The sequence below is a fragment of the Phocoena sinus genome, chromosome 3, assembly GCF_008692025.1.
Source record: "Phocoena sinus isolate mPhoSin1 chromosome 3, mPhoSin1.pri, whole genome shotgun sequence".
Taxonomy (NCBI): Eukaryota; Metazoa; Chordata; class Mammalia; order Artiodactyla; family Phocoenidae; genus Phocoena; species Phocoena sinus.
Genome location: NC_045765.1, coordinates 142,805,939 through 142,827,997, shown reverse-complemented (window position 1 = coordinate 142,827,997; position 22,059 = coordinate 142,805,939). Strand labels below are relative to the sequence as shown.

Below are 22,059 nucleotides of genomic sequence, written 5' to 3'. Positions count from 1 at the left end.
GTCTCAGCTGCGGACACTGGGGAAAAAGGACAGCAAAGATATTACTTATATGAGTTTTGGCTTTCATTATGAACAGGAATTAGTTAGTAGCCCTATAGAAATACTTCAAAAGTGATTCTTTAAAGAATATTAATTATGCTTTAAATGGCTTGGAAAAGCTATACTCCCCAGCAAGGTGAAGAATGATAGCCCACAGATAGAGTTACCCTGGAGGGAAAGGAATCACGTTGGCTCACTCTCACTAATGTTAATGGATAGTTTCACCCACACACTGGTGGGAAAAAGAATCTGTTGTGAACTGAACTATTTTCAGTCCTGGTGGTTGCTAAATTAGTATCTTCTTAAGAAGTCAAGTTATGCTCAGATATACCACAGGGAAACTACCATCTGCTCTAAAGTCACTCTTTAGAGAAGATTCTCCAGGGTTCCTTCTAGCCTACAGATGCTACATCAATCTGGAAAGTAATTTCTAGGAAGCTAGTTCATTATCATGTATCTTTCTACTGTTCTCACAACTATGGCTCTCAAGCTCCCTAGTTAAAAAGTAAAATGTGTTATGTGCATCCCCTTCCCTCCTTCCTTCCCTCCTGCCTCCTTCCTTTCTCTCTCTCTCCCTCCCTCCCCCGCTTCCCTCTCTCCCTTCCTTTTCTTATAGTTATACACTAAGTTTTGCAAACTCTAAACTTGGGGCTGGTTCTTTTTTGCAAAATTTACTTTCTTTTTTTTTTCCTTTCTCATTCCTCTATCAGGTGATGATACATTAAAATTATGGGACATCCGACAGTTTAATAAGCCACTTTTTTCAGCCTCGGGTCTTCCCACCATGTTCCCAATGTAAGTAGCATATTTTTAATATTCGATAAGCACAAGAGAATGGAAAAGTAATTTTTTCATCTTCATGTTAATTTATAGTATGTGTCTTACATTTTCTAGAAAAGGGACTTGAAGAGTGATTGAAATAGGTTTTTTGAAAGATGAATTTTTATTTTTCCTTTCATTTCGTACATTCTTCAGAATATAAAATTCTATTTTTGAAGTTGAAATCATAGCTGTTCATGTATTTGTGTGTGTGAATATATATATTGTATGCACACATAGGCCTTGGGGTAGTAAAAACATTTTAAAGGGTTGAATTGTTCTTTTGATAGTGTATAAATGACAGAGTAGGCCTGTCTTTTGTTTTCTTTTAAAATTTGAATCCTCATACCATTAAAGCAATTCTTCATAGTTACTGAATATTATATGTCATTTTCTCAATTTTTTCTTATCATCATTTCAATCAATAATTCGGTAACTGTCACTTATTCAAACTGTCTTGCTCTGGATAGCTGAACACTGTTATCTGCATTCTACTGAGTTGATAACTGAAGCTTTAAAGATTTTTCTGCAAACAGCTGAGGTTGGGATTTGATCTCTAAGTCCTACAATTGGTGCCTAAGCAAAAATGTCTATTTTGGTAGAAATAAAATTTCTCACCTGTATTAAATAATGACCAACAAGGAGAGTGTGAAGGTAATGGAAGCAGCAAATGGAGGAAGCTGTATAATCTCAGAGCACTAACTCTGACACAGTCTATTGCCCATGGCATTTATCTGTTAAAACAAACAGATGGATAAACAAACATGAATTTATAGCCGATACGAATCTTTTGAGCCTTATGCCTGCTGCAAGTAATGCTAACTAGATAGCGTCTTTGGCTCATGTCTTAGATTATTCACAGTCAGGTGGCCAGACCTCTCATCACAAGAGCTGTTGAATCACAGCCATCAATTAGGTTCCAGCGGTACAAGCTGCTCCTCATTTCATGGTGCTTGACTTGACAAAGCTCAAATTGTTTGAGAGGTGGTGCTGATAAAAATAGTTCCCAAACTGATCAAAATAATCACTACTTAGACGTCAGTCATATACTGTCTATTTGTGTATAGACAGGGTCAATGTCTATATTGAGTTTTTCCCACACGTTATTTACATTGAAAGATATTATAATGTATAGAAATTAGAGCACAGATTCTGGAGTCAGGCTAAGTTCGAATCCCAGCTGTACCACTTACTTTTGTGATCTTGGACAAGGTTTATTTAACCTCTTCCTGCCTCACTTTCCTAATCAGTAAAATGGGGATAATAGTATCTACTTCATAGGATTATTGTATTAAGGGAGTTAATATAAGTGCCTGACTTACTATAAATCCTATGTAAGAGTTGTCTCTTATTACAGTGAGGTTGTTTATATTTTTACTCATTATCACTGCACTGTTGTGGCATCATAAGCCTATACTTATAAACTCTTTTTGTCTGTAGGACTGACTGCTGTTTCAGTCCAGATGATAAACTTATAGTCACCGGTACGTCTGTTCAAAGGGGATGTGGCAGCGGCAAACTTGTTTTCTTTGAACGCAGGACTTTCCAAAGGGTGTATGAAATAGACATCACAGATGCGGTATGTGTGTTCTTTCCTCCCAGCCTTGAGAATGAAGTGAAGTTTGCCTCTTAGCCATTTTTGGTTTTGGTTTTGGTTTTGGTTTTGAAATAGAACATAAGTTCTTGCCCTTACAGTACAGTGGTAGCTGCTTTTTTTCTCCAACACAGGAATTATTAGTACATTGCAGACTGGCTTATCTACACTTTTCCCTCCCCAACCCAATATTTCCTATAGGCCCACACTTTAGTCAGAATTTCAGCTGGGCCTGGGATGTTTATCCGCTCTGCCAACCAATTTGAGGAGAGAAGAAGCTGATCTTCATGTAACGTACAGAAAGGAGCTTCCCACAATGTGCATGTTTGTAAGGATTCAGGGATTATGGACAGAAGTGAAACGTTATGCCCTCAGAATGTGATGAAGTGTATCATTGTTTGAAAACTTTGACAGAATTCTCCTTGTTAGAGGTGTCATTAAGGTAAGACTCAGCTTCCACTGAGGTTAATATCTATTTAGTTATTAGAAGTTTAAAACTTTTCAGATTTAACTTCCACATCTGAAAAACCCCCCTTTAGTTTTCTTTACATATTTATGTAAGCACTAAAACACCAGCATGCGTGCATTCATTCATTCATTCATTCATGTCTAGAGACTGGAGCCGTATGTAATACAATAATAGTGAAGATTCCCAGAGGAAAATCTGAGTTCCTTTAAAGTCTTTGAAAGTATGTATTAGTATTTAGATGGTAAGGCAAATCATTGTTATTTTTCGAGTATGAAACAGGCCAATTAATGTCTGTGCAAATTTTCTTTGGCTCATAGTCAAATCCTTTAGTAATATCCTGTATCTTAAACAGTGCTCTTATGTAGATTTCTCCGGTTGTTTCAGCTCTACGTAAACAGTTGAGACATATTATGTACTTAAATGATTCAGACAATTGAACAACTGTTTTTAAATCACCAGCAAAAAGCTCCTGTCTCTAATGTTTTAATATTACTGTGGAGTCTTAAGTTGTAGGCACTAAATTTGAAACCATGTATAGAGACAATGAACTAACAATGAGACTAATTCTAGATGAGTACTTTAAGTTTGATAGATTCTAATCTCATGACATAATTTGAAATGTGCCAACACTAATCATACTTTTTTTGGGGTGCATCCAGGAGCCAACTAAAACACTAGAATCAAAGAAAAACACTCTTGACTCTATCAACTTTAATCTCAAAAAATAAAATTATTATAATTGGTTGTTCCAGAAGTAAGCTGGTTTTGTTTTGTTTTGTTTTTAATGCCTCTCAACGACTATACATCTCAGTATTACTCATGGGATTGTGTTTTTAAATTATAATTTAAATTGAAATGTAATTAAATTAAGGGATATAGAAGTATGATTGTACTTTTAAAGACATGTGGATGTCGTAAGTGTACAGAACACACTGTTGTGTTGCTCTGAATTGCTTTTCTAACTAGATGTTTTTCTCCATGGCACTTACCACCATCTTATCTATTATATATTTGTTTGTTTTTGTCTGTCTGCTTCCACCAGGATGTACGCCCATGAGGGCAGAAACTTTGTCTGTTCACTGCAATATCCCCAGTGCTCTGAACAGTGCCTGGCACATAGAAGGTGCTTGTTTATTGAATGAGTGAATGGTATACTTGGGAAGTGCAAGTAATGCATACTGTAGAGCACAGGTGTGTCTTTGGAGAGTGAGGCAGGAGAGAAGTATCTAGACATGGAAGGGTAAACTGACTTTGTATACCATAATAAAGTGACTTTATCTTATGGTTTTTTTGTTTTTCGTTTTCTTTTTTTTAAAGCAAAGGAATGACATATTCAGATCCAGGTCTTAGACGTTGATTTTTATTGAAGTGTGAAGGTTAGATTTACAAGACGTAGTATTTATTTGTATATGTGTAATTTAGGAGACTGGGTCAGTGTTCCCTGCAATTAAAAGAAAACAAAAAAAGATAGCAGGTTTTAGAAGAAAGACAGCAAGTCTGTTGTTGGTATCTTGAACTTGAAGTACCTTTAGGACCTCTGGGTGGAGATGTTCAGTGGGCAGATGGGTAGATAACTTTGGTGCTTAGAAGAAAGAAGACACAGTTTTGGGAGGAGTATTTATAGTTCATAGTTGAAATGTTGGTTGCTGATTAGTTTGATCTCGGAAAGGGCATGAAGGATGGAGAAGATGAGCCCTAGGAAACCAGAGCATTTAAGGGATGAGCAAGTGAAGAGATACAAAGGAAATAGTGAGGTCATTAAGGAAACAGAATTTATCATATATTGAATTATCTTAGAAAAGTCAGAAAACTGATTTTGAGACCCATTTTAATAGATGGATGAAGAGAGAACTTCAAATAGGGACAAAACCACACACCTTAAAGTGGCCTTTTAAATCATTGATTTAGGATTTGTTTGTCTTTTTTTGGTTGTTAACATCAGACAGCATTGTTTTCTGTTTATATTGTAGAACGGTATGCTAAAGGGACTTTAAACTGCCCCTTTGATCCCAATTTTCTCAAGTTTTAAGTCTTCTTGGAATGTAGAAAAATAAACAAATTCATTCTTTGGGATGGATAAAGAGGGGGGACACTTTGCTAGAAGGGCCAAAAAACACCTCTTTTATTTAATTGTATTTTTGTTATTAAAAGCCAGGATTGTCATTTCTTTTGGAAACACCACACTCTGCTATAATAAGGTACTTACTGTATTGAGTTTTAATTTAGCTAAAAGGCAGCATCTCATATTCTTAATATCAACATTTAGTTGTTTGCTTGTTTGACTAGGCACAGGCAATGGTGCTGTTAGGTCTATCCTAAAACCATTTACTTCAGTAAAGTATGATTGACTGCATTTTCTCACACCCTTTTCTAAAACTAAATAAATCCCTAGATAGTTATATTCTGGAATGCCAAGCTCAATATAGATGGGGAGCCAAACATTGTTTTCAGTTAGGGAATGTTAACAATCTATACAATTAATTTCCTAATAACTAAAAACTGTCCTACAATCTTCACAATAAATAGCTTTTTAAAATATAACAATTATATTTTCCATATTTAGTTTTGAAACAAACTTTAAAAATGGTTTTAATTGCACTCTCTGCATTGTCATATGCTCTGAAAATTTTTCTTTCTCTATTCAGTTTAGAGACTCTCAACACTCTTCGCTAGGAGATGACAAATGTTTAACATTTACTATTTTTACTGTGTGATGTTTGTACACATTTTACAATTCTGCTGAAATTATTTTTAGGTGTTTCCTTTTCCTAGTCCAATTTTGTTTCCTCAAGTTGAAAAAAAATGCATATCCTCATTTATCATCTACTTCGTTGTAATTTGAATAATGTGCTTAGCCTCTTTTCTAAGATAAATTCCAGAATATAATTTGATCTTGAATTTAAAAGCTCACCTTTGTCTTTGTGTAGATGGGACCCTAGCATGTTTATATATTGTGTAAAAAGCTTCCATTACTCTATTTTATGTGAAAAAGCATAGGAGAGAAGGAATGGACTAAATGTAATTTGGAGATGACCTATCATTTTTTTAAAAGGTAATTATGTTTAGAAGAGACATAGAAATTTTTAAGTCTTTTCAAAGTTCCAGTTATTTCAGGAAATGCTGTGAAATAACATTTAAAACTATTATTAGCTTAGTGATTTTTCATCAAACTATACTTTGTTGCAAAATGATTAATAGAATTTCCTTTTTTACTAATATAAATCAAGGGACATGGTTTATGCAATTGTACTAGTATATTACCATTTATACTCTTTAACCCAAGCATAGTGAAATGAAGTTGTTTTGACCTGGTATTAAGATGGTGGCCTCTTCACCTCAGTTGCTTTGGGCAGTAATTTAAGAGAGAGCAGACATTCCCTTGTGTAGAGAGAAGAAAAAGATGGAAAGGAAAACAGCCAGAAATTTCACACTTGGTCCCAACTTCTCTTCTAATTTGTTTGTTTGTGTAGTTTGGTGAGGGATCTCTGTTTCTGTAAACACTAAATGAGCAAAGTGAAGAGAAGAAAAAGAAAAACTAAACCTTTATTTTTAAAACATAGCTATAGCATTTAGCACGGCTACTGAACGGAAGGGAAGGGAAATTTGCTTCGGCATTTTCAACTAGACTGTAGGCATTTCAAAGTTGATTGAGAATCCTGGTGCCCATTTAAGAGAGATAATAGTAAAGGTCTTTTAAGGAAGAAAAAAACTCATTTGTGATCATCTAAAGAATATTTGATTATCTTTAGGAATGCTTTTTAAGCATTGAAGAGAATAGATAGCAAAGAACAAGGATTATCTTAGAGTTTTGTTTCTTTCTACCACTACTTGTTCTCTGCAATATCCCTTTCCCGTGGGAGATGAAATCTGGATTATGCACACTTACTTACTTACTGCCTACCTACCTACAGGCTGTATCTCTGCCCCTTATTATCATAGGTATTGGTTGAAAAATACATAATTATTGTTAAAGTTATGTTAATTAAGTAATAGTTTATATATTTACCAAAAGGTGGGGAAAGTTTCTTATTTCAGACCTACTTATCCGATTACAGAGATAGCCTACTGCATATATTGAGGAGAAGGTAAGGTCCATATTGTGTAAAAAAAAAAAAGAGATTTCTTTAAAAGAACAAAAATTTCCATAAAAATACCAACTGTCTTTCCTTCTTTATATAGTTAGGTGAAGTTCTGAAGAGAACTTGAGTTCTCATTATTTTTCTAAACATCATATCTTATCACATTACCCATAGATTATACTGAGATATGACCTTTAAATTAATGAATTTTGATGTCCAAGAAAATTGCTATATGTGTCAATATATAAAATGACATATAACATATAAAATGAAAGGATTAGCACTTCCATTTCACATAAAAAGTTTTTGTGTTCTTATTAGGAGAGAATCTTGATATTTTAAATCCAAAGAGATTGAATAAGTATAAATGAGTATAATGGGGCCATGAAATAATAGACCCTTCATGAATCTAGCTATGTATCTTAATTAATAAGCGTAAGGGACATGCTGACTCTTCAGACTACAATCACCCCATGTTATTTGTACATATGAATGAGAGAAGAAAGGTCATTCAAATTAATGGATATTCCAAGGAGTCCTCAGAATTGGCTTTGGAATGTGTCTTTGTTCTTATATTTGAATACAGATAACGACTAATACGGGAATTTACTTCAAACTTAATGAATTAATGAAGCTGTGCCTGTGAAAGCTTGTCTCTGAAGGAGCCGAAGAACTCAACTGTTCTTCCATTTTGTACTGGGAATAGACTAATGATCTGTCTTACTGATATAAAGTCCCAGCTCAGTCCGAATCACACGTCTTTAAGCGCTTTCTAGAAATAAAGGATTCAAGCGGTGTCTTTGCCCAGTCAGGATCGCATAAGGAATAGTAGTACAACAGTGGATTAAGTAGACTTCCCTGTGCTATACAGCATGTTCCCATCAGTTGTCTATTTTATACATAGTATCAATAGTGTCTATGTGTCAATCCCTATCTCCCAATTCCTCCCACCCCACCCCTTTCCCCCTTGGTATCCGTACATTTATTCTCTATGTCTGTGTCTCTGTGTCTGCTTGGCAATTAAGGTCATCTATACCATTTTTCTGGATTCCACATATATGCGTTAATATACGATATTTGTTTTTGTGACTTACTTCACTCTATATGACACTCTTTAGGTCCATCCATCCACGTCTCTACAAATGACCCAGTTTCGTTCCTTTTTGTGGCTGAGTAATATTCCATTGTTTGTATGTACCACATCCATATCCATTCTTTTTTTTCTTTTCATACCCATTCTTTATCCATTCCTTTGTTGATGGACATTTAGGTTTTCTTTAAGTAGTGAAGAAAAGAGATGCCATTGGTTTATGATGGAAAAAAATATTACATTTTTACCACGTGTGTGATTTGACTTACTAAACCCTTTCTTCAGATTCAGTAAATGGAACTCAGCTGGAGTCCCCTGCTAAGTTAGCCTCACAGTGTCCAGGATGGGGGTAGTGTCCATAAGATGTGATTAAATTACTTTTCATTGCACCTAAAGGTATCATGCTATGGATGTTCCAGGACAGTAGTTCTCAGGATTTAAAGAGTGCAGTTGAGTGTTCATCTGTAGGCACGTGAGAATAGAGAGGAAAGAAACCAGCAATTTCATGATGGTTTAACTGTTAATATGTACCTTATCAAGTCTTAAAATGCTTTACGTAGGGAAAATGAAAGGAACAAGCTTAGTGCTGATTAGTTTTTATTATTTTTAAAGTGCACAGTTCTGTGATTTTTAACCCCTATAGATTCCTGTAGTTCCATCAATACAATCACAATACAGAACGGTTAGTTCCATCACCCCCTAAAAACTCCTTTGTGCCATCCCTCTATAGTCACCCTCTTACCCCCTCCCTCCCTCTCCACTCCTTATCCCTGGCATTCACTGGTCTGTTCTCCATCACTATAGTGTTGACTTTTCAAGAATGTCATACAAATGGACTTATATAGTGTGTAACCTTTTTAGATCAACTTCTTTCAGCAGAATCCTTTGAGACTCATCCAGGTTAGTTGTGCATATCAATAACGTGTTACATTTTATTGATGAATAGTATTCCACTGTATGGATATGGCACAGTTTTTTTACCTACTAAAGGACATTTGATTATTTCTAATTTTTGGAGATTACGGATGGAGCTGCTGTAAGCATTCGTATAGAGGTTTTTGTGTGAATGTAAGTTTTCTTTTCTCTAGGGCAAATACCTAAGAGTAGGCTTGCTGGGTCATATAGTGAGTGTATATTTATTTTTATAAGAAACTCCAAGCCATCTTCAGATTAACAATGTCATTTTGTATTCCCACCAACAGTGTATGTGTTTTTTACTTGCTCTGCATCCTCACCAACACTTTGTATTGTAACATTTTTTATTTTATACATTCTAATAGGTGTGTGGAGTGGTTATAATTTGAAGTTTCCTAATGGCCAGTGATGTTGAATATCTTCATGTGTCCATTTTCCATAGTTGTATTCTCTTGGGTGAAATGCCTCTTCAAGTCTTTTGCCCTGTTTTAAATGAGGTTGTTTGTTTCTTACTATTAATTTTGAGAGTCCTCTATATATTCTAGATGCCAAGTTCTTGGGATATTCTCTCCCAGTCTGTTGCTTGTTTTTTTCTTTTTCTTAATAGAGTCTTTTACAAGGCAAAATACATTATTTTTTTTAACATCTTTATTGGAGTATAATTGCTTTACAATGGTGTTAGTTTCTGCTTTATAACAAAGTGAATCACTTATACGTATACATATGTTCCCACATCTCTTCCCTCTTCTGTCTCCCTCCCTCCCACCCTCCCTATCCCACCCCTCTAGGTGATGACAAAGCACTGAGCTGATCTCCCTGTGCTATGCGGCTGCTTCCCACTAGCTATCTACCTTACGTTTGGTAGGGTATATATGTCCATGCCACTCTCTCAATTTGTCACAGCTTACCCTTCCCCATCGCCATATCCTCAAGTCCATTCTCTGGTAGGTCTGTGTCTTTATTCCCATCTTGCCCCTAGGTTCTTCATGACCATTTTTCTTTTTTTTAGATTCCATATATATGTGTTAACATACGGTATTTGTTTTTCTCTTTCTGACTTACTTCACTTTGTATGACAGACTCTAGGTCCATCCACCTCACTACGAATGACTCAATTTTGTTTCTTTTTATGGCTGAGTAATATTCCATTGTAAATATATGTGCCACATCTTCTTTATCCATTCATCTGTTGATGGACACTTAGGTTGCTTCCATGTCCTGGCTATTGTAAATAGGGCTGCAATGAACATTGTGGTCCATGACTCTTTTTGAATTATGGTTTTCTCAGTGTATATGCCCAGTAGTGAGATTGCTGGGTCGTATGGTAGTTCTATTTTTAGTTTTTTAAGGAACCTCCATACTGTTCTTCATAGTGGCTGTATCAATTTACATTCCCACCAACACTGCAGGAGGGTTCCCTTTTCTCCACACCCTCTCCAGCATTTATTGTTTGTAGATTTTTTAATGATGTCCATGCTGACTGGTGTGAGATGATATCTCATTGTAGTTTTGATTTGCATTTCTCTAATGATTAATGATGTTGAGCATTCTTTCATGTGTTTGTTGGCAATCTGTATATCTTCTTTGGAGAAATGTCTATTTAGATCTTCTGCCCATTTTTGGATTGGGTTGTTTGTTTTTCTTGATATTGAGCTGCATGAGCTGCTTGTAAATTCTGGAGATTAATCCTTTGTCAGTTGCTTCATTTGCAAATAGTTTCTCCCATTCTGAGGGTTGTCTTTTCGTCCTGTTTATGGTTTCCTTTGTTGTGCAAAAGCTTTTCAGTTTCATTAGGTCCCATTTGTTTATTTTTGTTTTTATTTCCACTTCTCTAGGAGGTGGGTCAAAAAGGATCTTGCTGTGATGTATGTCATAGACTATTCTGCCTATGTTTTCCCCTAAGAGTTTGATAGTGTCTAGCCTTACATTTAGCTCTTTAATCCATTTTGAGTTTATTTTTTTGTGTGTGGTGTTAGGGAGTGTTCTAATTTCATACTTCTACATGTACCTGTCCAGTTTTCCCAGCACCACTTATTGAAGAGGCTCTCTTTTCTCCACTGTGTATTCTTGCCTCCTTTATCAAAGGTAAGGTGACCATATGTGTGTGGGTTTATCTCTGAGCTTTCTATCCTGTTCCATTGATCTATATTTCTGTTTTGGTGCCAGTACCATAATACCTTGATTATTGTAGCGTTGTAGTATAGTCTGAAGTCAGGAAGCCTGATTCCTCCAGCTCCATTTTTCTTTCTCAAGATTGCTTTGGCTATTCTGGGTCTTTTGTGTTTTCATACAAATTGTGAATTTTTTTGTTCTAGTTCTGTGAAAAATGCCAGTGGTAGTGTGATAGGAATTGCATTGAATCTGTAGATTGCTTTGGATAGTAGAGTCATTTTCACAATGCTGATTCTTCCAATCCAAGAACATGGTATATCTCTCCATCTCTTTGTATCATTTTTAATTTCTTTCATCAGTGTCTTATAAGTTTCTGCATACAGGTCTTTTGTCTCCTTAGGTAGGTTTATTCCTAGATATTTTATTCTTTTTTGTGGCAGTGGTAAATGGGAGTGTTTCCTTAATTTCGCTTTCAGATTTTTCATCATTAGTGTATAGGAATGCAAGAGATATCTGTGCATTAATTTTTTATTCTGCAGCTTTACCAAATTCACTGATTAGCTCTAGTAGTTTTCTGGTAGCATCTTTAGGATTCTCTATGTATAGTATCATGTCATCTGCAAACAGTGACAGCTTTACTTCTTCATTTTCGATTTGAATTCCGTTTATTTCTTTTTCTTCTCTGATTGCTGTGGCTAATACTCCAAAACTATGGTGAATAATAGTGGTGAGAGTGGGCAGCCTTGTCTTGTTCCTGATCTTTGTGGAAATGGTTTCAGTTTTTCACCATTGAGGACGATGTTGGCTGTGGGTTTGTCATATATGGCCTTTATTATGTTGAGAAGAGTTACCTCTATGCCTACTTTCTGGAGGGTTTTAATCATAAATGGGTGTTGAATTTTGTCAAAAGCTTTCTCTGCATCTATTGAGATGATTATATGGTTTTTCTCCTTCAGTTTGTTAATATGGTGTATCACATTGATTGATTTGCGTATAGTGAAGAATCGTTGCATTCCTGGGATAAACCCCACTTGATCATGGTGTATGATCCTTTTAATGTGCTGTTGGATTCTGTTTGCTAGTATTTTGTTGCGGATTTTTGCATCTGTGTTCCTCAGTGATATTGGCCTATAGTTTCCTTTCTTTGCAACATCTTTGTCTGGTTTTGGTATCAGGGTGATGGTGGCCTCATAGAATGAGATTGGGAGTGGTCCTCCCTCTGCTATATTTTGGAAGAATTTGAGAAGGATAGGTTTTAGCTCTTCTCTAAATGTTTTATAGAATTCGCCTGTGAAGCCTTCTGGTCCTGGGCTTTTGTGTGTTGGAAGATTTTTAATCACAGTTTCAGTTTCAGTGCTTGTGATTGGTTTGTTTATATTTTCTATTTCTTCCTGGTTCAGTCTCGGAAGGTTGTGCTTTTCTAAGACTTTGTCCATATCTTCCAGGTTGTCTATTTTACTGGCATATAGTTGCTTTTAGTAGTCTCTCATGATCCTTTGTATTTCTGCAGTGTCAGTTGTTACTTCTCCTTTTTCATTTCCAATTCTATTGATTTGAGTCTTCCTTTTTTTCTTGAAGAGTCTGGCTAATGGTTTATCAATTTTCTTTATCTTCTCAAACAACCAGCTTTTACTTTTTTTGATCTTTGCTATCGTTTCCTTCATTTCTTTTTCATTTATTTCTGATCTGATCTTTATGATTTCTTTCCTTCTGCTAATTTGGGGTATTTTTGTTCTTCTTTCTCTAATTGCTTTAGGTGTAAGGTTAGGTTGTTTATTTGAGATGTTTCTTGTTTCTTAAGATAGGATTGTATTGCTATAAACTTCCCTCTTAGAGTTGCTTTTGCTGCATCCCATAGGTTTTGGGTCGTCATGTTTTCATTGTCTTTTGTTTCTAGGTATTTTTTGATTTCCTCTTTGATTTCTAAAGTGATCTCTTGATTATTAAATAGTGTATTGTTTAGCCTCCATGTGTTTGTATTTCTTACAGATTTTTTCCTATAATTGATATCTAGTCTCATAGCGTTGTGGTCAGAAAAGATACTTGACACAATTTCAATTTTCTTAAATTTACCAAGGCTTGTTTTGTGACCCAAGATATGATCTATCCTGGAGAATGTTCCATGAGCACTTGAGAAGAATGTGTATTCTGTTGTTTTTGGATGGAATGTCCTATAAATATCAATTAAGTCCATCTTGTTTAATGTATCATTTAAAGCTTGTGTTTCCTTATTTATTTTCATCTTGGATGATCTGTCCATTGGTGAAAGTGGGATGTTAAAGTCCCCTACTATGATTGTGTTACTGTCGATTTCCCCTTTTGTGGCTGTTAGTGTTTGCCTTATGTATTGAGGTGCTCCTATGTTGGGTGCATAAATATTTCCAATTGTTATATCATCTTCTTGGATCAATCCCTTGATCATTATGTAGTGTCCTTCTTTGTCTCTTGTAATAGGCTTTATATTAAAGTCTATTTTGTCTGATATGAGAATTACTACTCCAGCTTTCTTTTGATTTCCATTTGCATGGAATATCTTTTTCCATCCCCTCACTTTCAGTCTGTATGTGTCCCTAGGTCTGAAGTGGGTCTCTTGTAGACAGCATATATATGGGTCTTGTTTTTGTATCCATTCACCCAGTCTATGTCTTCTGGTTGGAGCACTTAATCCATTTACATTTAAGGTAATTATCGATATTTATGTTCCTATTACCATTTTCTTAATTGTTTCGGGTTTGTTATTGTAGGTCTTTTCCTTCTCTTGTGTTTCCTGCCTAGAGAAGTTCCTTTAGCATTTGTTGTAAAGCTGGTTTGGTGGTGCTGACTTCTCTTAGCTCCTGCTTATTTATAAAGGTTTTAATTTCTCCGTCAAATCTGAATGATATCCTTGCTGAGTAGAGTAATCTTGGTTGTAGGTTTTTCCCTTTCATCACTTTAAATATGTCCTGCCACTCCCTTCTGGCTTGCAGAGTTTCTGCTGCAAGATCAGCTGTTAACCTTATGGGTATTCTGTTCCATGTCATTTGGTGCTTTTCCCTTACTGCTTTTAATATTTTTTCTTTGTATTTAATTTTTGATAGTTTGATTAATTTGTGTCTTGGCGTGTTTCCTCTTGGATTTATCCTGTATGGGACTCTCTGTGCTTCATGGACTTGGTTAACTATTTCCTTTCCCATATTCGGGAAGTTTTCAACTCTAATCTCTTCAGATATTTTCTGAGTCCCTTTGTTTTTCTCTTCTTCTTCTGGGACCCCTACAATTCGAATGTTGGTGCGTTTAATGTGGTCCCAGAGGTCTCTGAGACTGTCCTCAATTGTTTTCATTCTTTTTTCTTTATTCTGCTCTGTGGTAATTATTTCCACTATTTTATCTTCCAGGTCGCTTATCCGTTTTTCTGCCTCAGTTATTCTGCTATTGATCCCGTCTAGAGAATTTTTAATTTCATTTATTGTGTTGTTCATCACTGTCTGTTTGCTCTTTAGTTCTTCTAAGTCCTTGTTAAATGTTTCTTGTATTTTCTGTGTTCTATTTCCAAGGTTTTGGATCATTTTTACTATTGTTATTGTGAATTCTTTTTCAGGTAGACTGCCTATTTCCTCTTCATTTGTTAGGTCTGGTGGGTTTTTGCCTTGCTACTTCATCTGCTGTGTGTTTCTCTGTCTTCTCATTTTGCTTACCTTACTGTGTTTGCGGTCTCCTTTTCTCAGGCTGCAGGTTTGTAATTCCCGTTGGTTTTGGTATCTGTCCGCAGTGCCTAAAGTTGGTTCAGTGGGTTGTGTAGGCTTTCTGGTGGAGGGGACGAGTGCCTGTGTTCTGGTGGATGAGGCTGGGTCTTGTCTTTCTGGTGGGTAGGTCCATGTCTGGTGGTGTGTTGGGGTGTCTGTGGCCTTATGATGTTTTTAGGCAGCCTCTCTGCTAATGGATGGGGTTGTGTTCCTGTCTTGCTAGTTTGTCCTAGGGTGTCCAGCACTGTAGCTTGCTGTTTGTTGAGTGAAGCTGGGTCTTGGCGTTGAGATGGAGATCTCTGGGAGATTTTTGCCGTTTGATATTATGTGGAGCTGGGAGGTCTGTTGTGGACCAGTGTCCTGAACTTGGCTGTCCCGCCTCAGTGGCACAGCCCTGACGCCTGGCTGGAGCACCAAGAGCCTTTCATCTACACGGCTCAGAACAAAAGGGAGAAAAAAAAGAGAGAAAGAAAAAATGAAGATAAAATAAAATAAAATAAAGAAAAGTTATTAAAATAAAAAATAATTACTAAGAAAAATTTCTAAAAAGTAAAAAAAAAGAAAAACACAAAAAACAAACAACGGATAGACAGAACCCTAAGACAAATGGTAAAAGCAAAGCTGTACAGACAAAATCATACCCAGAAGCATACACATACACACTCTCAAAAAGAGAAAAAAGGAAAAAATGTATATATGTCTTTGCTCCCAAAGTCCACCTCCTCAATTTGGGATGATTCGTTGTCTATTCAGGTATTCCACAGATGCAGGTACATCACGTCGATTGTGGAGATTTAATCCTCTGCTCCTGAGGCTGCTGGGAGATATTTCCCTTACTCTTCTTTGTTCGCACAGCTCCAGGGGTTCAGCTTTGGATTTCGACCCGCCTCTGCCTATAGGTCACCTGAGGGCGTCTGTTCTTCACTCATACAGGATGGGGTAAAGGAGCCACTGATTCGGGTGCTCTGGCTCACTCAGGCCGTGGGGAGGGAGGGGTACGGATGCGGGGAGAGCCTGCGGAGGCAGAGACCAGTGTGACATTGCACCAGACTGAGGCGCGCTGTGTGTTCTCCCAGGGGAGTTGTCCCTGGATCCCGGGACCCTGGCAGTGGCGGGCTGCACAGGCTCCCAGACAGGGAGGTTGGATAGTGACCTTTGCTTGCACACAGGCTTCGTGGTGGTGGCAGCAGCAGCCTTAGTGTCTCATGCCCGTCAATGGCGTCCGCGCTGATAGCTGCGGCTCGCGCCCGTCTGTGGAGGTACTTTTAAGCCGCACCCTGAATCCCCTCTCCTTGCGCACCAGGAAACAGATAGGCAAGAAAAAGTCTTGCCTTTTCGGCAGCTCCAGACTTTTTCCTGGACTCCCTCGCGGCTAGCCGTGGAGGAAGCTCGAAGATCACTGCACATTTGCAAGGACGTTCATATTATAGGAAATAAAATAATGTCTTTGATCCTAGTGCGAGTCCCCTCTGCTACACTGGTGATAGGTTCCCTTCACGTAAGTATGCCACAGGCAAAGCTGCTGGCTTTTGCTTCATCAGCTGCCGTCTGGCATCAGGCATACGTTGCTCCGTGTCTCAATATTATCTTCCAGAGTCCAGCTTGCCTACCTGAGGACCACGGCTCAACTCTCCTATATGAAAATTAGACTTTAACAGAAGAGTTTACAACCTCCCTAAGAGTTCATTTCTGTTTATGAAATCCCATACCATCATATCTTTTTTTTTTTTTTTCATTATTTTTAGGCTCACATTCTCATGCTTAGAGCCCACATCCTTTACTCTAGTCCTCAGGGAATTGGAGAACAGCTGGTCAACATCCTCTATTTCCTTTAAGATTATAAAGTTGCTGTTCTGTCTTCTCTTGTCTAAGTGAACCAAACTTAGTTGTTGTTGTTTTAACCTTTCCTTGTGGGTCATATTTTCTCAACACTTCTATTATCTTTGGTACTCTTTTTCTCAGACATTTCTGGATTTTCCAGTGACCAAATTGGAGTAAGGGACTCCTTGGTGCCATGTGGGTGGGAAGGGCATTATATTCCTGTGGTTAGAACAATATATGGCACATGGTAGGTGTTTGGTGAAAATGTATTTGTTAATTTTGCTTTACCTTTTGTTATATTTTATTATAGTATGTTCTTATCAGGAGTTAACTATAATGGCCTATTCCGTACCAGCTTCTCTTGTTTTTGTTTTTTGTTAATAGTTTTTTCTAATTAATTTGGAACTTCAGGGCATAAATATGTTTTCTTTTAGATTTGATGAAAGAAGTACAAATTTTAATTGTCTACTTCTTTAAAACTTGAGATGATCTTTTTTCAGACCTACTAAAAATAGCTATGTTTTGATTTCAGTGGAGGAAGCAAGTTTACTGTGGATGCTTAAAATACTGGTAATCTAAAACTGTAATGAATATAATTTGTTTGGGTTGTTATACTGTTAATGAATATGATCTGTTTCCTGGACCTCTTTTGTACAACACACTCTGCTCTGAAGTAAAAATTATTTCTTGGAATTTGTCACTGTATTTTATCAAAATTCTAATCTTTATTCTTCCTTAGAAGACGAATTCTGATGTGCTTATCATTTCATTTCTATTCTCATTTCCAGTCTCTTTTAAAAGAACAATTTATAAATTTAACCAGTAGACTCTTAGTTCAGGAGCAGTTATTTAGAGTCTCTATTCAACATTTTCTTCTTTGAAATAACGTTTACTGCAGGAATCCAGATTCAAAACCTATAGTGAGTTGTCTTTTCCTATAATTATCTGTCTGACAGTGATCTCATTTGGGGAGTTACAATTAGATGAAGAACCTATCACATCCTGCTTCAGGCTTCATAAATCATTGAAGGCGGAAGAATGAGGACTAAAAGCAGGGCTTGTCCAGTTTAGTACTTTATCCCTTTTCTAGTGTCATTTAACCCTGCAACATGCTGTATTAAAAGGCATCTACTACTTATTTGGTGTCAGCAGTCTCATGGAAATGTTTTCTGTTTACTATTTTGCTTCTATTTCTAGTCCTTCAAAGCAATAGAAACAATGTTTCCCTTTTGATTAGTTAGAAACTTTTTTTTTCTTCTCTACACGAGAGTTTGGTGTTTTATTGAATTGGCATTTAAACATATCTATACTTCCTAGTATAGACATAATTGCCACGAATGGCAAAACTGGGTGAAGAATCACCTACTAGATAACATGACCCTGAAGGAGAAACATACTTGACGCTATAAAATACCAGGAAAAGAGAACTTGATTTTGCAGATATGTAAATTTTGTAGGTGTTCAAAATGACACGCTGTTCTTTATAAAATGTATAAAGTATAATACAGTAATGACCAGTGCTCTGTTGTCCAAACCCAGCACCATATTACATCACACTGGTAGAAGACCAAGTGAAGGATTTATATGTCTTGTAAGATTTTCTACCACGGATTTTCCTCTCCCAACCAGAATTTGATGAACGATCTTTGGTAACAAGTTTTCCGGATGTTCTATCAGAATTCTGGCCAGACTTTCACAGTTTATATTAGTGTGGGGAAGAAAGACTTCTATAATTAACACATGTCCCAGGATAGTGTTTTTTCCTTTTTTGGAGTGATAGATAATGCTGTGTCTTGTATGATGAGGGGTTGTGAGACCCCCAAAGGGCTAAATAAAAGAGTATGATTTGTAAAACATCTTTACCTATACTATATTAAGACAAATAGTGCTTTATGTATCCTGTATAGTATATCTTTGAAGATTCAGCTTTTTCTTTAATTTTTGGTTTTACATACTTCATGATTTCCAAGATCTGATCATATATATTTCTTATCTAGTAGTTAGGGATTTCAAGCTTTATCCATTTGTGCTTTGTTTATTTATATAAAGAAAAGATTTATGGTTATTATCTTTATTCCCATCTCGAACTACTTATAAATGAAGAATGGTAAAGGGGTCTGGGTCTGTGTAGATTAGATCGAGAGAGATGGCCTTAGGTACTGCTTCCCAAGCTCTTTCACAAGCTGGTCCTCATAATAGATGATAATGTATGATATAACAGACAAACCCACTCTTTGCTGGAACTGACTTGCCTGAGGCTCCAGTGCCCCAGGCCCCTCTCAAACCTGCACGGCTCCATATCTTGACACACTTGATCCATCCTGTGCCCACCAGTAGGAAGTTCTACAAGAATATTGGGAATGTGCCTCCAGTAAGCGCTGCTTCTTTTTGTTTTTTTTAAGTTTTGAATTTCATTTTATTTATTTCTTTTACAGGAGGTTCTTATTAGTGATCCGTTGTTTTTTTTGTTTTTTGTTTTTTTTTTCTGTACGCGGGCCTCTCACTGTTGTGGCCTCTCCCGTTGCGGAGCACAGGCTCCGGATGCGCAGGCTCAGCGGCCATGGCTCACAGGCCCAGCCGCTCCGCGGCACGTGGGATCTTCCCAGACCGGGGCACGAACCCATGTCCCCTGCATCGGCCAGCAGACTCTCAACCACTGCACCACCAGGGAAGCCCAGTGATCCGTTTTATACATATTAGTGTATACATGTCAATCCCAATCTCCCAATTCATCCCACCACCAACCACCACCACCCCCAGTCACTTTCCCCCCCTTGTTGTATTTGCCTTGTAGGATCCACCACTGGTGTCACTCACCCTGTGGACTCCAGCTTCCAGCCTCTTATTTGTTTCGTGCTCCCAGACTGTCATTAATAAGAATAATTACCAGATTTTTTTTTCAATCATTATTTGTGTTTTTTTTTTTTTTTTTGCCTCTGTAAGTTCTTCTCAAATAGCAGATTGGCGCAAACTAACATTTAGTGTTTTGAATTAGAGGAAGAAAATTGTATTTAATTTTCTTACCCAAGAGACCTTCCATTTTCTCTGAGATCTTTTTCTCGTGATGAAGTTCTTTAGGCAAGTTTATTATCAGATACAGATGTGATTCATTTTGTGCCAAGGACAATTACCAGGTTCCAGATTTTTGCTGCTTGAGCAGTTACCTTAATTTTAGAGCAGAGGCTGTAAATAAACTGATTTTAATAAATGCATTTTTCCATCCATTTGGTAGGACTTAATTTGTTAATTAGATACCAGTTTTTAAAAAGCATAATCTGTGCATCTGTATCAAATATTTATGGCAGGAATAGAGCAACACTTTTCCTTGTTTTGTTTTGTTTTTTGCAGCAACCCGTACATTCATAAAAGTGCCATGGCATTTTTTTCTTTTCACCATTGAGCTTCTATCTGGTTTATCAGAGAGAGAATTGTTTGGGGCAGGGAAGGGGGAAGATTAAGAAGATTTCCAGCCAAGAGTGAGAATTGCTACAAGTCTGGCCCTATGGTGGAAGTTCCTTAGAGTCGGAGGAATGTGGAGGAGGAAAAAAGGATAGGCATGTGCTCACTTATAAGAGCAGAGAAAATGTCTTTAATCGTTTTTATTTGAGGGATGTCTCCATGGAGATCAGGTGGGTGTTGAGGAGTCGTATTTATTATAGACTAAGGCTTACTCACCAGGTTTGCTTCCTGAACTTTAGAGGAATGAAACTAAGCCCAATGGCCCATGCATGCTGCAAAATCATCCAAGTTTGGGAAAAGCAAGGCTTTGGGAGGACAGGACAAATAGCCTGGAAGAGTTTAAGGATTTCCCATTCTTGCTCTTCTACCTCCCTGGCTCAATATTTTAATGTGGAAAGCAGTTTTTCTTTCTCTGTGAAATAAAACTTGGGCTTGTGCAAATCCAAAGAAAATTCTTTCTCCAGTACCTTCCCATTTTCATCTGCCTTCTTTTTATTTGCTTTGGACTCGCATCTTGATCTGTGTTCTTAGTTTTGGGGATCAGCATATACATGGCCTTTCAGATGTATTGCGTAGTCCTGAGGGTGTCCACGACCGTGAAACTGCCTCTACACAAGTGTGCAAAACTGTGTGACAGTCTCCTCCCCAGACAGGTGTTAGGCTCTTTATTTGAAATTTTGGAAAATGCTTCTTCTCCCAAGGAATCACTGGGTTAGCTTATCCATTCTTGTACTATGTGACAAAAACCAAACATGAAAAAACCAGACGGAGTTTCTTTTACAGTGTGGGTCAGCAGCTGCGAAGGATCAAGAAATGGTGTTTCATCATAATCATGATTAAGATATAAAATTATGAAGGATGTTAGGCTTCTTTTAGCATGTGAAGTAGAATAAGGGTGGTGTTTAGATATGTGCATTACGGATGCCTAAGATGTTATGCAGGCATTGATTTCTTTTATAGTAACATTTGTGAACTGGGGGTAGTAGTTCCTTTTTCCTTCCTTATGATTTTAGTAATACCATCTGCTTTTTAGTATAAACTTGCTAAGACTTCTCTTTCTGGGTCAGGTGGGTTTGGAGATGATTTTAAATCTGCCACATCCCTTCCTCCCCATCATCTTCTAAAACAGGCCTTTGCATAATTAGGTGGTATAAAGGAATGAGCACTGGAGTTGGGAAAACCTCCCTGCTGAGCCCAGCTCCTCTGTGTACGAATTATGTGACCTTGGGAAAGTTACCCAGCCTCCTACAAGCCTCAGTTTCTTCTTCTTGTGAAATGGGGGTGAGATAACTAATTTTGTAGTGTTGCTGTAAGGATTCAACTACTTTAAATAACATAAAGTTGCAGATACCTAATAGTTCCTTTCCTACCATGTCCTAAAATATAAATTTATTTCTCTCATTGATTTCCTCCTCTTCTCCTTATTTGCTTCCATGATTTCACTTAAAGTAAGCAAAACAAAACCACAGAAATAAATTATTTGGAATTTTTTGTGGCCTCTTTACTTTTGTAGAGGGGTAATTCCAAAATTCCTGTTTTGGAATCTTGACACTGCCTTTTGTACACAAAGTGCTTTCTTCTTCTCTGCCCCCCACCCCATCTTTTTTCTCTCGTCTTCACAGAGAAGAAAGATCTCTGTGTTGAGCACATGAAAGTCTTGTGACTCCTTGTCATCTTGCTTATGATCTCCATCGCCAGTTACTGTCTCTTTGTGGCTGCTGCTAGAGCTGAGCACTTGTGGGGCAGACTGTGGTTCCTCTGCACTGCCAGATTATCTAAAATGACAGTAGGTTTTGGTTTAAAAGGCTAAATTGGGACTTCCCTGGTGACGCAGTGGTTAAGAATCCGCCTGCCAATGCAGGGGACGTGGGTTTGAGCCCTGGTTCGGGAAGATCCCACATGCCGCAGAGCAACAAAGCCCGTGCGCCACAACTCCTGAG

General features: G+C 37.3%; 1 protein-coding gene across 1 annotated transcript in view; it reads left to right on the top strand.

Annotated features, from left to right (window-relative positions):
- WDR70 (WD repeat domain 70) overlaps positions 1-22,059 on the top strand; it is a 311,155-nt gene that overhangs the window by 262,215 nt on the left and 26,881 nt on the right. Inside the window, 2 exon segments of the mRNA XM_032628142.1 lie at positions 750-834; positions 2,299-2,437. Of these exon segments, the coding sequence (XP_032484033.1) occupies positions 750-834; positions 2,299-2,437 (224 nt within the window).